The sequence below is a fragment of the Oculina patagonica genome, chromosome 12 (assembly GCF_052425735.1).
Source record: "Oculina patagonica isolate OP01 chromosome 12, crgOcupat, whole genome shotgun sequence".
Lineage (NCBI taxonomy): Eukaryota > Metazoa > Cnidaria > Anthozoa > Scleractinia > Oculinidae > Oculina > Oculina patagonica.
This window is the reverse complement of record NC_135769.1, coordinates 29802125-29819337: the sequence shown is the minus strand read 5'-3', so window position 1 is coordinate 29819337 and position 17213 is coordinate 29802125. Positions and strand designations below refer to the sequence as shown.

Below are 17213 nucleotides of genomic sequence, written 5' to 3'. Positions count from 1 at the left end.
GTCACAGTTACGGGCATTACACATTGTAAATATCTTAGCTTCAAGAAGGGTGATAGGGAATTGCTCGCTGGCTGCGGCCAAGGATGTTATAATGAACCTGTACCGCATTGGAAATACTATCAGTAGCCATTTGTTCATAGAACGCTGCCGTGTGGAATGATAACGCTTGGAATGCGACAAAGGATAAGGACGAGAAATTTACTTACGATTAAAGAGTACCCTCGCGTTTACTGTTCTTAAATGTCTAGGAGGCACATTTTCAGTTTAATAAAACAGGGTCTCTCATCTTTCGCTCAGGCTGGGGGGCGGGGAGATAGAGACCCTGGGACCGAGGTTGTTTTCAGTGATATGTGAACTCTGAAATTCAAAATCCAACTAATGATAATTGTTTTTTTTTTTTTTGCTGCCGTCAATCATAATTATGGCGATAGCCAAGGAACTATGAAAAACACATTAGAAACAAACAAAATGGATCGAAATCCTCCAATCACACAACTGACAGATGTGACCTTCTGACCCGGTTGAAGTGAGCTTCTGTTTCCTGAGAGGTCCACTAAGATGATTGACGGCAGCAAAAACATAAACTGTTGGTTGAGGATTAACAATCCAAATTTACCTTGCAGCACTAGCAGGATTTGGAAATCTTAGAACAGAGGTGCGTCCTGAGATGCTCACAACCTTTCCTCCACAGTTGTCAGAGAGTTTCTTCAGTCTGTTCCTGACCTGTGTAACATCTTTACCCATTGGAAGATTGAGGACAAGAAGCTCTGATGACAAGTCACTCTCCTCAGGTGCCTGGAATAAAATGAACATTTTGTAACTGATATTAAGATTGAAAAGATACATGTATGAAGCAATCAGTGACACAAGCTACCTAAAAAAGAAGTCTGTCAAACCTGTGACATTTACCATCATTTCTTCCCTACGGTTGAATGCAATAATCTTGTAACATAATTAACTAGAGGAGTAAGTGTTGTCAACAGTCCTCTCTTAACCTCCTTATGGGAGCTTGTCTACAATTGGCATTTGTGGGAGGGGGATAGAAAGAGGGGTTAGCGGTTAGCATTTTAAGCAGTTAACATGTTGGACAGTCACTGCCTTCCCCCAGAATATTGGTTTTGAATGCTATTCCAACAAATTCAAGTGCTAAATATTAACTTTGCGATTAGTGAAAAGACAAACTTACCTTTGGAGGGAAGACAACAGGAATGTCAGCAGTAAAATGATCAAATCTCCTCGCCTCGTGAGCACAAGCCAGTAAGGCAGCCTGAGCCTGGGCGTTATGAAGACAGATCACTTCTAGGTTGTGTCGATGACGTAAATCAGACAGCTCTGCTGCAAAGTTGATGTCCCCAGACACCAAGATGACTGTAGCTGGAGGAGGGTAAGACTGTGCAAATCGCCGCAGGCTTTGACGTAATTTGTCATCGGCGGCATTTTTTGAAGTGGCATTGATGTGAACTACAGTTACCTACAACAAGGTACAGGGTAAAGTAAATTTCCATTATTTTTGGCATTTACTCCATTAGAAGGATTCACTAATTTTGTCAACACACCAAACTCACGTAAAATGTTACTTCCTCAGATGGTACATGCTCTCATTAATTAAGTTTCTGACCCTTCTTTACCAACTGAAGGTGTTTCATAATTTTCCAATTATTAATGCATAAACAGGGCTTGACAAAACCCTGTTTGGTCGTCCGGGACAAGTAGATTTTCCTGCTAGACAAGTGACTTTTCATACTCTCTTGTCCAATGGGCAAAGGCCCTGGCAAACCATAATCATGAATTATTAATAAGTTTGAGAACCTGGGCAAGGGGGTATAGTGTCTGGGCAAGCAAAATTTGAGAGTCATTTGCCCCATAGGCAAGCTGTAATTCAAGTTTTTATCGAGCCCTGATAAACTACAAAAAATCTCACCTGAGCTTTGTTAAGTTCTTCAATTACTTCTTTCTTTTCCTTGCTGATATCACAAACACACATGAACTCGACCTCTCTTTTTCCACTGAAAAACTCCTTCCTTATCTTTTGAACAACAGCTGACGCAGACTTGCCACGTGGTACAGGACAATTTTCTATATCCCAGAATACACCTATTGGTTCTGGTTCAGGAGCTGTTGACCCTTGGCTCGGAGATCCAGTCAAAGAATTCTTGAATGCCAATGCTGTGTAGAAGAACACATAGTAATAACAGCTTTAAAAATCTGGTCAATAAGCTTTTGCAAAAATTAGTCAGTGCTGAAAAGGTAATACATACATGTACACAATTACCTGATTTACCCAGCGAAAAGGCCACATTGGGAGAAAAATAATTAGCCCTTCATGTACAAGTAACTGGTACAATGTAGGTCTTCATTGAGGTACAGAGTGTAGTAATTTATATCAAACACGAGAGTGTTTTAGCACACACAAGAGGTACATGAAAAACTGGTGTTGAACCTAAACAATAGTCCAGTACTCAGAAAATATTGGGCTTAATAAATAAATCAGTCAAATTTGTTTTACAAAGGTCCACAGAGGGAGGAACACCAGAGAACCTGGAGAAAAACCCTTGGAGCAAGAACCAACCAACAACAAACTCAACCCATATGTGACACATGCTGGGTCTGGGAATCGAACAAGGGCCACATTGGTGGGAAGCGAGCGCTCTCACTACTGCGCTTTCCCTGCTCCACTATAATATCAATAAAAGACCTTGATTTTAATAATGTTCCCAGACTTATTTAGTTACTGAATGTGGAATTCTAGTTGAACCATTTAATCTTCATATAAACCTGCTTATCGACCAATCAGAAAGATTGAAAGTTCTTATCAGTAACTATTATTGACAAAATAACACATGACATGTACATACCATCTGCATCACTAATGAGTCCTCTCACAGAAGGTGAATTAGGGCATTTATGTCCTCCAATACCCGCAGAATCAACAGATAAGTCAAAGTCACTCAAGGAATCACCAGAGTTTTCGTACGTTTTTCCACACGAAGAACAAACACAAAAAGATTCTTTAGCTTTACCAACATGATCTATATGATTCCTGGAACAATCACAGACTCTATTGGCACATTGTGTGTGATGATTCAGTAAGGAGCTGTTGGGATTTTTACACAGATGATGAGGTTTAATAAGATTCTGAGGAGAGCTGTTTGTAAACATAACAGGACTGTTCCGCTTTACTTGAAAACTTGACGACTGAAGAAAATTTAAATTAGAGGAATGTACACCATGTAGAGCAGGTAAAGATTCTTTTGCAGTATGTAGACAAGAATGCTGTTGTCTCTCTCGTTCACTGAAGAAAATGGCCTTGCACTGAAAAAAAGCAAATTAAAACAGCATGTTTCATTCCATACACATAAAAATATAATTATATACATGCAGTACCACTCAAAAGTAAGTTACCACCTCTCATCTTGTTTCTTTCAAGACAAGTTCGAAACAAGTTTCGATACACGAGAAACTCGTCTCGCGAGAATCAACGAAGCGGAAATCTCTGGAATATACTATAGTCTCGTGAGACAAGTATGTTGTGGTTCAATTTTATGCTTGGTACAACTAGGTATTCTTAGACTTTGTTGTGGTGTATGGTAATATTAGATAATGAAATTAAATAACATATTATACCAAGGGTAAAATTAAACCACAACACCTACATGTATATGTGCATTTACATTTTAGGTCGAAAATGAGAAAATACAACACCTGAGAACAAGATGAAGTGAGGGAAAACTTTTTCTCTCTCCCTCTGTTGATGTGTTCTTGTAAAGCTTCTTGTTCCATAAAGTGAGTGTTACAGTCATCAAAGCCACATTCGCCAGTACATTTGAATGCATTGTGTGATGGGCATCGGGAAGCTGTTACTTTAAAAACATGGTCTGCTAAATACAAAAGGGGGTAATTTATACAATATTTATGTGCTAATAACAGCATCAGATCTCTCCTAAATTTGCATAACCGTAGATTTTAAATAGTAAAATTGTCACAGTTTTAAAAATATCTATTTGTAACACATTGTAAGCTTTTAATAAATAATAAATATACATATAACTCTTCCACCAATCATATGATTCATTTTTCATTAGTATGTCCATACTATATTGTAACAAGCCATGGTACATTTTGCGTACATTTTGCAGCAGGAGTACAAAATGCAAGCACACTTAATGGTCTTTGGCATCTGATCAAGGCAGTGCTTCTCATAATCTGACAAGCCAATGACCTATAATTATAAATTTGGTGTAGAATTTTGAAAACCATGGCACATCTTCAGCTTGGAATTTACATGTACACTGTATGCGTTATGCAGTCTGGGTTCCAAGAGGCCCTGCCAGGGGGAGTTCCCGTGTCACTTGTCTAAATTTATAAATGTGCCATGTCGCTGTTTTATCAAACTTTTTGTTGCTGTCGGTAGTAAAATTAAAGGAAAATTACTTGTTCTTGTCGGAATTTAAGTTTTTCCAAAAGGTTTGTCATTTGTCGCAATTTTATTTTATGTGCTGACGCTACTTTCTGGGCCATGTTGCTTGTCGGAATTTACCCTGGCAGGCTCTTTAAAAGACATTCGTGAGGTCAAATGGAAAGATTTTTATCTAAATCGCCATTGTAATAAATAGAAATACATGTAACATGAGGTTGTTGGCTCTCCTATTGTTTACTCTTCTTAATAAACAGTTTAAATTAGCTCTGTAAGAAAAGACGTGACCCACCATTGTGTGACAAGTGTTGTGTTACATGTACAAAAAAACTCGTATAAAGGTGTCATATTACACTTCTAAGAAAAATTCCTGCCCCTGCAGGTTATAACAAGTACTGTTACGTTTGTTTTTCGCACCTGATTGTTGCTTGATGAGTTTAGGATGTCTTTTACAGCAAGAGATATCCGTACATTTTTTCTGTATCCACTTTTCACACACAACATCAGTTTGAAGAGCCGCGAGACAATGACGAAAAGAGCACTGTTTGAAGAAGAAAATAATTTCTGTTAGCACAAATACACGTCCAAACACTTGTCTATAACACAAACATAAAAATCAAAATGCAGAAAAGCTTCTAACACGGAAAATAAAAAGTATTTATATAACGTTACGTTTAAAGCCTAAGCTTATGTCATACCTCGCCGGGTTTCGGGAAACATTGACGATTCTCGACAAAAAACGGACAGTCTGTTAGAGGTCTGTAATCCTTCTTCTCTGAATTTACCGCCGTTACAGGCACAAAGGTTGTACTTCTACCTGTAGATAACAGTTCCCGAGGTCCTTTCGTTTTTATTGCTTGACCCAAAACCTCGCATCCATCCAATTTCTTCGCTGCAAGCTCCGCAACTTCTTGCGATAAGAAATTAACGAAGCCACACTGTTTTGACCTTCCAGAGTCATCTCTGAGTATCACTATACTTTTTATAGGCCCAAATTTGTAAAATAAGTTATGCAGTACATTTTCTTTTACATCTAAAGACAAACCACCAACCCAGACCGGAAAGTCAGCCATCTTTACCCCATCTTCCCTCGCCGACCCTAAGGAGTGCTGGGATATATCCATGGCGGACCTTCCCGGGAGACTTAGCGCGTATTATCAACCTTGATTCCAGGCTCTCTTAGGGCCTGATTACATCACAGGTAACCAAAGCGTACTATGAGTACTATAAAAGCTTGTATGGATTTGAAATAAAGTTGAGAAAAATATCTCTTTTTACCGGTGAAAAGTTATAATGAAACTTTAAACCTTACCTGGTGTCACTTTTTTTGTATTTCTATTGCTTTAGAAAGTCATACGCGCGATTCTCGTCTTAACCGTCTGTTGGCAATCGCGCGTATGACTTTCTAAAGCAATAGAAATACAAATCAAAGTGCCCGTTGGGCTGTCTCGTGTTACAGATCAGTAAAGTAGCACCCGTTGCTAACAATCATATAAGCTCAGAAAAACCATCTCCGGATTCTACAATATTAATTCTCAAATTTCATTCTCAAGCATTTGCAACAGCTTGTGCTATACCAGCATCGCACCATGTGCCCTTTCTTCACATTCTACTCTAACCTACTTCTGAAATATACAGAGCCAGGAGCGCATTACTAGTAATGGCTCCTGACAAAGCCCCATTCTGATGACTTTGTGTCTTCAAAATGTCATATAACGTTCTAGAAATCGTCCTTTAAATAAATATTCTATTTTACATAACTTGTTCAAAAATCACAACTCCGTCGTGCGCCACTAGTGAGCATATGAAAAAATTAAGGTCAATATTCAACAACTACTTCTGCTCTGCCGCTTAAAGACCGATGATAGCTTCCAATATGTAAAAGAAGTGTTCTATATACACCTCTGCACAAACATGTTACCCTACCGTTCGCTCACCTTGCAACTAAAATTATTCTCAGTGAAAATAAACTAGAACTGTGCATGAAAAGCCCTCAGTCACATATAATAACCTTGATTAAATTATTAATTCTCAATACGCTTTTTAGAACTTCCAGCGCAACTTGTTGATACAGCTACCTAATTAGTAAGACATAAGTACACTGAACAAAGCAAATTTGTTTCCCGTTTCGCAGATAACGATATTCGCACTTCCCTTAATGGTTTTATTCTGTATCTACCGCGTATTCAATATACTGCTTTCCTATTATGGCCTGAATGAAGTTTAAACAACCTACCAAAACGCAAAATGAGATACCACTTCAATTTTTCTGTTTGCGTGATAACTTCACTTAATATTCTCCTTTTGACACATCATTTGACATATCTGAAAAGTGCTCTGGCGCCAACAACCCTCCACCCGATTGTACACTACCCCCCGACTACCCACTACACAGTATCTTCGACAGATGTTGCCCGAACATTCGGTCTTTGTTTAGCAAGAACGTCACCTGACACTACACTTGAAATCTAAAGCCGAAGTGGTGAAAAGCAAAGCAAATTAGTTTCCTGAGAAGGTTTTTCGACGTAATTTGCTTCTCACTTCTTTCTAATGGGGATCTGTTTTATCTGGAGGCATTATATATTAAATTAAGAGCCGTAAGATTGTGGCCAAGGAAATGTCTAGAGGTCATTGCATTTATAGTCTGCGCTGCGTGGTTTCCTGTTTGTTTCACACTTCTTTGCCATGCACATGTTTTGCTAGTTTAGTTTGTTTTTGCTCAAGTCTATTTGTAAAATACGCTTTAAACTCTCGAAATTTACGCCGTAAAAGGACAAGATATATGTTCCGTGAAAACGTTGATTACTTGCATTTTGTTGATACTGTTGCAAGATGTATTGTGTATTATCACTTAATATATCTTGGTCCGGCTTCGCAAGTGACAACCGGAAATGAATTTGATTGCTTGACGCTTAAAAGACTTTATCCCTGGTCCTCTTCGTGCCAAATTTCGAGTTCAGTGCTCGCCTCATTTCATCCCAGACCTTTCGTGCTTCTCTGCTCTTCAGGCGATCGAAATTATCAGCCCAAAGACGAATTAGCATTTTCTGATCATCGTCGGACCCATTTGTCGTAAGTTCTCTTTGCCGGTCCGGATTCGGGAGAAGATGCTGTAGATGTACTTGCAACAGCAACGGGACTCGTCGGGGAGCTCGTTATATCGCTCGATGCGCTCCCTGGCCTGCTTTGACTGCCTTCACCCACGTTTAACTGCGAATGCAGTTCATTCATAAAAGGGCCAAACTGCTGTTGCTGCTGCTGCTGCTGATCAAAAAAGTAACCGGATAAAATGGTGTTGAACTGAGAAAAAAGCCACCTCCATCCATGATCGAGTGTTCTAGCGAAGTTCCCGCGCTTTGTGATTGCGTGCGATCATGACCTTCAATGTCATTTCCCTGACAGGTTCTGTTATCACTGGAGACGGCTTCCTTTGTTATTAAAGACAAAATTTTGGAAAATCGGTTCGCCTTTTTTTTTAAGTGGAGGTCGCACTTAAAAATCTCGCGTGTTGATAGATTTTCACCGCAAAGTAAACAAATTATTCCAAAATTTTTTTTAGTGCGACCCGGCCCTAAGAAAAACAAACAAAAAGGAATTATGAATTTGACTTTGTGTCTTCAAAATATCATATCACGTTCTGGAAAGCGTATACAATTAACAAAGCAAAGCAAATTAATTTCCTGTTTCTCAGATAACGATAATCGCACTTCCCTTAATCCTTTCGTTCTGTTTCTACACTATTCATAATACGCCCTTCCTATTCTTTACTGAATAAAGTTTAAAGAAATGAACAAAGCCGAAGATGAGATACCACATCAATATTTTTGTTTGCGTGGTAACTTCACTTAATATTCTCCCTTTGACACATCATTTGACATATCTGAAAACTGCTCTGACCTCAACAACCCTCGACCCTAACACGCACCAAAATGGCTTTCTTGTAACGCAAACAGAAATTTAACAACAGCTTTTCAGCCAGCCGCATACTTTAACAATACCCACCGCAAATATAATATCAAAACACAAACCTACCGTAAAGATAAATTCATTTTCCATGTAAAAAACTACCTATTTAAGCAACATATGTGAGATAAAATTTCCTTATCAGATTTGGCGGTATTACTAAAGATGATACTTCATGTAATATATTACATTATTCACATACCTTAGTAATCCAAACATTTACACCATGTCTCACACGTGTAAATAAGCACGTTTAAAACTCGACAAGAGAAAACGCGCAATACGAAGAACAGCATCCCGATGCATCTTATCAGCAAAATGTGTCTATGTAAATGTGTCTATTTCGTACCTTGTTTCCTTGCTACTTTATCACTTCGTTACCTTACGAGAGGTCTTACACAAAGCACTATCCTGAGCTACCAAGTCCCCTCGGATAATCTCGTGTTACGTCACGGTCACGTCGTTCACGACGTGACCGCGACGTAACACGAGACAAAAAGTGACACCAGGTAAGGTTTAAAGTTTCATTATAACTTTTCACCGGTAAAAAGAGATATTTTTCTCAACTTTATTTCAAATCCATACATACTAGTTATGCAACGCTTTCGAGTGGTATACTATGGAATATCCCACGAGTCACTTGTATTTTCTCGGTATACACACGAGCCTTTAGGCGAGTGTGTATACGAAGAAAATACAAGTGACAAGTATGATATTACATAGTATACCACGAGAAAGTGTTGTGTAACTTTTTTATACCATGCCATAGAAAATACGTTTACTAAATTTCATCGAGAATAAGATCGTAGCGTACGATGGGAAGGTTAGGTTGAATACCGTTGAATATGCAACGGCTTTCCTGTATTCTGATTGGCTGTATTTTCTATGGCATGGTATAAAAGCTTTTATAGTACATCCATACAAACTCTCATAGTACGCTTTGGTTACCTGTGATTACATGGCGAATTTCAGTCCGGTTTGCCGGGCTGAGATTTCAGCTCGGCTTCCAAAACAAACCTTCTTAAAAACACGTTTGCTTTTACATGAAAAACGTTTCATCCCGGAACGAATTACAGCCCGGGCTGAATCTCAGCCCGGCAAACGGGCTGAAATACCTCATGTAATCGCGTTTTCAATTTCAGCCCGGGCTGAAAGTGAGCTTAGGGATGCGCAGTGGTGGTTTTCAAAGAAAAAAATGGCGGCCACGATAATTATTCAGTTTTAAAAGTGTTCAACCCGGGCTGAAATTCTCCATGTAATAGCAACAAAATTCCAGCCCGGCAAACCGCGCTAAAAATTCGCCATGTAATCAGGCCCTTACCATCGATGTTGCCCTCGATTTTATTGAACTTTATTGCATTTTTGTTATATTCCTATCATGATTACCAAGAGGACAAAGTGTTAAAATACTCTTTTTTCAGTGTATACACGATCTTTTTAACTTTTGCACCAACATTAAGGTGACATTAGCCTCGAGAATTGAAGGCAAAATAAAGAAGTCGCTTGTTCAGGAAGAAGAAGAAGAAGAAGAAGAAGAAGAAGAAGAAGAAGAAGAAGAAGAAGTGGATTTTCATGTTAGTGATGGGCTCCTGTCGTAGTGAGTAAACTTTAACTGTTTTGCAGCGTTTTGAGATAATTACAAAAAAAATTCACCGAAGCATTTTAAGACCTTTTAAAAATAATCGCATTTTATTAAAAACGAAGGTTTCCGAAAATCGCTCATAAATTTAACAAATCGCGTTTGATTGCCATAAAAATTATGAATTATATAATTTGAGGATTATTCTTTCAGATTCTCAAAAAACTATGCAACCGCTTCACGTTTTCCCGTTTTAAAATGCGCTTAAAAAAGCGAACTGTCAGCCCCGTAAATACCCGGGAGCCACCTTTTTAAACTTTGTTTTACGAGTGAATTTAACGGGACGTGGTCAGCATTGTCACGATATTTTAAGTCATTTTTCTGATTACTTCCAAATTGAAGGAAACCTCAAAATAACAGTTGTGTAGTATAGAAAAACAACAAAGAAGTAATCAAAACCCGAAAATAACCAAGGATGGTTTCGTCTGACGAAGATTAAGACGGATTACGACTGACAAACTTGAAAAAACTTGCCAGTTTTTTCAAAATGAGTTGTCCGTGACTGAGCTCCTTTAATACGACATCACTCTGAAACGTAAGAAAAACATGCTACAGCCGTGAACATGAACTCGTAAATACACGATTCAAAGATTCCAAGGCTTACAATTGACAGGTGTAACAAATATATAACTTATTTTTAAATCACACCTCATTACTAATCGCAATGTAATCTTGTTATTGTTATGTTTATTTTAAAGATTTAAATTATCATTTTAATTTTTCCTGTTTGTGTGTCATCTAGTAAAGTTAAGAAGAAAAGCAAATTTTATCCGTCGAGGTTTAATAATTCGAAATGTTTAGGTTCAATGAAAGTGGTTGTGTAACTAGTTTAGTTCTGCAACTAGCTTTTTAGCTATAAAAAAAACAGATGCTTTTGTAGAAATAAATAAATAAATAAAAAATAAAATATAATGCAAATATCGATAACCTGATTTTCAATAGATGTACTTGAAAGTTTCAGGCTTTAACATACATATAATTGCAAACAGTTAGTATCATCCTTCACTATATATTTGCACTTAAAAAGTGCACTTACATGTTGCAAGTGAATGTTTGTCCTTTTCCCTAGTATTATGATTTTCTAGACAAATTTAACATTTGTGATGATGTGCAATTTTTCATATTGAAATTTTTTCTCTTTCAGTTTCTTAACTTTCGAGGCGTAGCAACATTTTGTTTTATTATTTAGCCGGTGTGATGGAACATATGTTACCTGAATACACACACAATAAAAGCGACAATTAACTCTGCTAATTGGTTTCGCCCAGCTTCACGATTTCACGTAGTGAGAAGCAAAATCTCTTTGTGGTGCGTACAATCAACCTATTAGTTGTGTATCTTTCTTTTGAAATTCGTTTTCCTGTATTTCTGCCTCCCTTTTGAGAATGCCTAAGCCGTAATCCTGAAACTTTTTTTACCAGGAAATGGAGATCTCCTCTTGAAATAAAACGAAACGTCTTCACTTTCAATGAGACACTAATGAGCGACGGTGTAAAAGAGCCATACACGAAAGTAACCTTAAAGCGCGTTGGCAGACCAAAGACTGAAAGTTCTCTCCTTATCAAACAACGCCCCATCTGCGTTCAACATTTCAAATCGCCATGGCCATAAATGTCACAGAAACAAGCACCACTACTTCCAGTAATGTCAGGTCAGTGATTCATTGCCCACATGCTTCAAACCGCACATGGGATTTAAATGAAACCACAATACACTGGATATTATTGCCAATCACATTCATTGCTTCTCTCGCTACTATTATTTTAAACGCGCTGGTAATCCTAGCCGTAAAGCAAAAGAGAGAGCTGAAGAAAACATCGACTATACTGTTATCAAGCATGGCAATTGCAGATCTTCTTGTGGGCGCAATATCAATGCCGCTAACTGTCACTGCTGATATATTAATAATTCGCCAGGTGTATTACCCTGGTTTTTGTACATTAAGCATAGCGAATGAATACTCCATGTTTACTTTTATCTGGGCTTCCTTATATCATTTGACATTAATCGCTTGGGAGAGGTACGTGGCGATACGAAAGACGATTGACTACAAGGTTATCGTTACAAGAGGCCGCATCAAAAAACTCGCAATAGTCGCTTGGCTGTTAGCGGCTTTTGCTTCTTTTCCACCTTTTCTTATGATAATGTTTGACGTGGACCAAAACATCAAAGAAGCCTGGCATATCGGTGAGGGTGTTGTGGGAGTAGTTTGTTTAATAATGATCGGATACTTTTACATTATGGTTTACCTTGGAGTACGCAAAAGGAAAATAAACGAAATCAGCCAAGTCGCTGCTCAAGTTAAGGCAAAAGTCGAGACCAAAGTTGCCAAGAAAACTGGTTTGATAACTGCTACCATGATTTTCTCCTTTGTTCCAGTGATTATTATTGTCGGTTTCTTGGGAGAACCTTTTCCAGTTTTTCGTACTAATAAAGCATTCCGGTTGCCCGAGACACTGATTCAGTTGAACTCTCTAGCGAATCCACTGATTTACTTTTACAGAGACTGCCGTTTTAGAAATGCTGCGCTAGAGCTGTTAGAAGTCAGAAGACCTCAGTGAAGCAACCCAGCCAGCAGTGGGTGCCGCCGCGGGATTTGTCCGACGAAAGGATCCGTTCGGTTCACTGGAAGTTGTCCAAGAACGGCAACAAGATGAACGACACACCCGTGTCCTGAAAGAGCAGCATCCTGCGACCCAGCTGTGGTTTCAGATCGTGGCATTGATGGCGGAAGGTCTCGTGAAATATTCTTGAAAAGGTCGATGTCAGCTCCTACGCTCGATAAAATCAGCGACTCCTTAGATGGTCTACAACTGCAGAACCCTCGTCCGTGGTTGTGACAACTGCAATAATCCATACTCAAAGTGGCGTGAGATATCAAGCGAAGAACAGTAATCGTGCATTGCCGCAAGATGTAATCAAGTCTCAAGATACAATCCACCTCGTCCGTAACATACCAAGATCAAAGTCCTGGGATACTAGAGCCTCCGTGAATTGTGCCAACCATAATTGTCAAATGTTACAAGAGACGAAAGTTTAAAGACCGGCAACGGCGCCATTACTGCACAGCAAACGTAACTGTTCTGCAAAATTAACGACAGAATCTCGATCGTTTACAACAAGGTTTTAAAATGTGGCGCAAAACATAGAACCGTGAACAAATTTAAATTACAACTTCTTCAAACAATTTATGCTTGTAAGCTAGGTTTATAAATTTAAAATGGACCATAACTAAATGATTCTTGTTTTAATTGAGCTCAAAACAAGACCTTTATTTGATCAGTACCTAGTGACTTGATTTTTCGGCGGCGTGTACAGCAGGGGGAAATCGACTGTCTGCGTTCAGAAGCAAAAATGACATGTGCATGTTTTCAATTATTTGGGGGTTTTCAGAGTTTACAGTAACAAAACTCCACCTTCAATTGACTCGGTGGTGGAACAAGAAGTCAGAAAAAGATCGTTACGGTCAAATTTTCCATTTATCGTTTACACTGGAAAAAAATTATGTTCATGAAACAGAAATAGCCAAGAAGGAATCTGGGTAGATTAGGCTGTAGGACAGGTGATTTAGCGCCATGTACGTATCCGTGAAAATATGTCAATAAAGTCGTAAATTGTGATTGCGATAATGTAACATAGGGTAATTGTAAAAGGAAGCATATTCAAAAAATTAAAAAGTTAAATGTCACTAAATTTGATTGCAAAAGTTTTCCCAAACGTCGCTCACAAAAGCTACGCAGTTTTCGCTATACCACATGTGGAATGGAATGCAAATATCCATTACCTGATTTTCAATAGATTTACTTAAGCAAGAAGTTACTCAGTTCTAGCACTTCGAAGAGATTTCCTAGCGTTAAAAGGTTTTTAAGTAAATGAAATGGCCAACAGTTAGTTTCATCCTTCGCTATATTTGCAATTTAAAGGCACAATTACATGATACAAGTAAATATCTGTCCTTTTCACTAGTATATATGATTTTCTAGGCCAACTTTAACATTTGTGATTGTGTGCATTTTTCCTACTAAAAATATTCTATTTTGGATTCCTTTCTTTCGACGCGCAGCAACATTTTGTTTTATTACTAAGCCGGTGTGATGGACAATATGTTCTCTGAAAAACTCACACGCTTAATGCGGCAATTAACTCGGCTAATTGGTTTCGCCCAGCTTCACGATTGCACGTATTGTGATGCAAAATCTCTTTGTGATGCGTACAATCAACCTATTAGTTGTGTATCTTTCTTTTGAAATTCGTTTTCCTGTATTTCTGCCTCTTTTTTGAGAATGCACTACTCGCGATCCTGAAATGCTTTTACCAGGAAATGAACTTCGATTCCCCTCTTGAAATAAAACTAAAACTTTGAACCTCGACATTATAAAAGCTAGCACATCGCACGAAGGTAATCCTTAAGCGCGTTGCACGACCAAACGCTCAAGTTTTTTTTTCTGATCAAACATAGTCCACTCTGCGTTCAAACTTTCAAATCACCATGGCCAGAAATGTCACAGAAACAAGCACCACTCCTTCCAGCAATGTCAGGTCAGCGATTCGTTGTCCACATTCACCAAACTTTACAGGGGATTTCAACGAAACCACAATACATTGGATTTTATTGCCAATCACATTCATTGCTTCTCTCACTACCATTTTTTTGAACGCGCTGGTAATCCGAACCGTGAAGAAAAAGAGAGGGCTGAAGAAAACATCGACTCTACTGTTATCAAGCATGGCAATTGCAGATCTTCTAGTGGGCGCAATATCAATGCCCCTAGCTGCTGTTGCTGATATGTTAATTATCCGCCAGGTATATTACACTGGGTTTTGTACATTACGCTTAGCAACTGAATGTTTGTTGTTTACTTTTATCTGGTCTTCTTTATATCATTTGACATTAATTTCTTGGGAGAGGTACGTGGCAATTCGAAAGTGGATCGACTACAAGGTTATCGTTACAAGAGGCCGCATCAAAAAACTCTCGATAGTCGCTTGGATGTTAGCGCCTTTTGCTTCGTTTCCACCTCTTGTCATGATAGTGGTTGGCGTGGACCAAAAAATCAAAGAAACCTGGCTTATAGGTAAGAGTGTTATGGCAGTAGTTTGTTTAACAATCATAGCATACTTCTACATCATGGTTTTTCTTGGAGCACGCAAACGTAAAATAAACGAAATCAGCCAAGTCGCTGCTATAGCTAAAGCGAAACTCGAGTCCAAAGTTGCCAAGACGACTGGTTTGATAACTGCTACCATGATTTTCTCGTTCGCTCCAGTGATTATTATTGTCGGTTTCTTGGGAGAGGTTTTCCCAGTTCTTCGTACAAGTAAAGCTTTCCGGTTGTCGGGCATACTGCTTCAGTTCAACTCTCTAGCGAATCCACTGATATACTTCTACAGAGACCGCCGCTTTAGAAAGGCTGCGCTAGAGCTGTTAGGAGTCAGAAGAGCTGAAGCAATCCAGCCAGCAGTGGGTGGCGCCGCGCGATTTGTCAGACGAAAGGATCCGTTAGGTTCACTGGAAGTTGTCCAAGAACGGCAAAAAGATGAACAACACATCCGTGTCAAAAGAGCAGCATCCTGCGACCCGGCTGTGGTTTCAGATCGTGGCATTGATAGAAGGTCTCGTAAAATATTCTTGAAAAGATCGATGTCAGCTCCTACGCTTGATAAAGTCAGCGGCTCCATAGATGGTCTACAACTGCAGCAACCCTCGTCCATGGTAGTAACGACTGCAATAATCCATACTGAAAGTGACGGGCGATATCGAGCGAAGACCAGTAATCGTAAATTGCCACAAAATGCAATCAAGCCTCAAGATACAAGCCACCTCGTCCCCAACATACCAAGATCAAAATCCTGGGATGCTAGTACCGTGAAATGTACCAATCGTTTTCAAATGTTTAACACGACAGTTCAAAGACCGGCATTCATATCGGCGCCACTGAACGAACGTAACTGCTCTGCTTAATAAACAATCAAGATTCTGGCCATTTATTATAATATTTGAAATGTGGTGCCAATCACAGAAATGTGAACAAGTTTAAGAGGCTGTCTTTCTGAAAACCACCCACTCAAATTCTGGTTAAAAAATAGTTTTGCTTGAAACTCTGGCAACTGAAAGACTTTACTTTACTTTGCATTGCTGCAATACTTCATGTGTTATATTGTTCACTGAAAAACCTTTTAAGGAGTGTACAATAAAATTTTATCTTATCTTTATCTTTACCGAGGCTAGAACTAAAACAGATTTAATTATTTTGCCCCTTCGGGCCCGCCACAACGTCTGGAAAACTAGAAAAATAGGCATTTTTCGAGCCGCTGTAAAATATTTCATTCGCATCGAACACAGACAATTTTTATGTCAATTTATCATTAGACATTTAAGTACAGCAAGTTTTCCCTCGATTTATCATGCTGGAAATGCAAAATCAAGGATATAATGACCACTACTGATCAAAATCGAACGAAGGCTGAAAAAGTACCTTGATTAAGAAGCGAATATTTCAATTTCGAGACTTAGCTGATAACTCTACTCTACACAGATGAAAAGTGAAGTCCTTAATCGGCTTAGTATGCAAAATCCTATGTACTTTTCAATATTTCAAAAGTTATGACCGTTTGTATCAGCAAAATCAAAATCGAATGAATATTTAACAGCGGCTCGAATATTTAAAATGCCTATTTTTTCTAATTTCACAGACGCGTACGTTGCGGCGGGCCCGAAGGGGCAAAATATTTAATGTCTCCTAACGTGGCCAGAAGATCATTTTGAATCAAACCAAATCCTTTTTTAATTCAAGCCTTGGTAAAGTCTTTCACTTGCCAGAGTTTCGAGCAAAATAATTCTTTGACGCGAATTTGAGTGGTTGGTTTTTCAGAAAGACAGCCTCTTTAACTCTAAGAAGCCAGGCTTATAAACTTGTATCTCAGTAGTGACGTGTTTTTTCGGCGGCGTGTATCGTGAACATGCGCAAATCCGTCTGCGTTCGTAAGCTAATGATTTGTGCAGGTTTTCAGTTAGTTTTTGGTTTTTTGGAGTTTTTCCTACAAAAATCCAGAGCAATAGCTAACTTTTTACTTGACTTGAGTATGGGACAATTGTTCAGAAAACTGGAAACCATTTATGAAACAGAAATAGCTTGCATTTAAGTTGGATTGTGCGACCACTTTGAAACATCATTTTCTTTGAAACTGCACAGAGAG

At 38.7% G+C, this 17213-nt stretch overlaps 2 protein-coding genes across 2 annotated transcripts in view; one reads left to right on the top strand and one right to left on the bottom strand.

Moving 5' to 3' along the window:
- LOC144633034 (meiosis regulator and mRNA stability factor 1-like) overlaps nucleotides 1–5509 on the bottom strand; it is a 29669-nt gene extending 24160 nt beyond the window's left edge. Inside the window, 7 exon segments of the mRNA XM_078491806.1 lie at nucleotides 617–795; nucleotides 1187–1471; nucleotides 1922–2166; nucleotides 2856–3312; nucleotides 3703–3875; nucleotides 4832–4955; nucleotides 5113–5509. Coding sequence (XP_078347932.1) covers nucleotides 617–795; nucleotides 1187–1471; nucleotides 1922–2166; nucleotides 2856–3312; nucleotides 3703–3875; nucleotides 4832–4955; nucleotides 5113–5487 — 1838 coding nt within the window. The 5' untranslated portion in view covers nucleotides 5488–5509.
- A 6108-nt stretch (nucleotides 5510–11617) lies between these two features.
- On the top strand, nucleotides 11618–12577 carry LOC144633541 (alpha-2Da adrenergic receptor-like). The gene has a single exon (XM_078492390.1). It carries the CDS (start codon nucleotides 11618–11620, stop codon nucleotides 12575–12577), a length of 960 nt encoding a protein of 319 aa, XP_078348516.1.
- Nucleotides 12578–17213: the final 4636 nt, after the last annotated feature.

Coding starts and splice junctions, on each gene's coding strand:
- LOC144633541 (XM_078492390.1), top strand. CDS start 11,618: ATGGCCATAAATGTCACAGAAACAAGCACCACTACTTCCAGTAATGTC.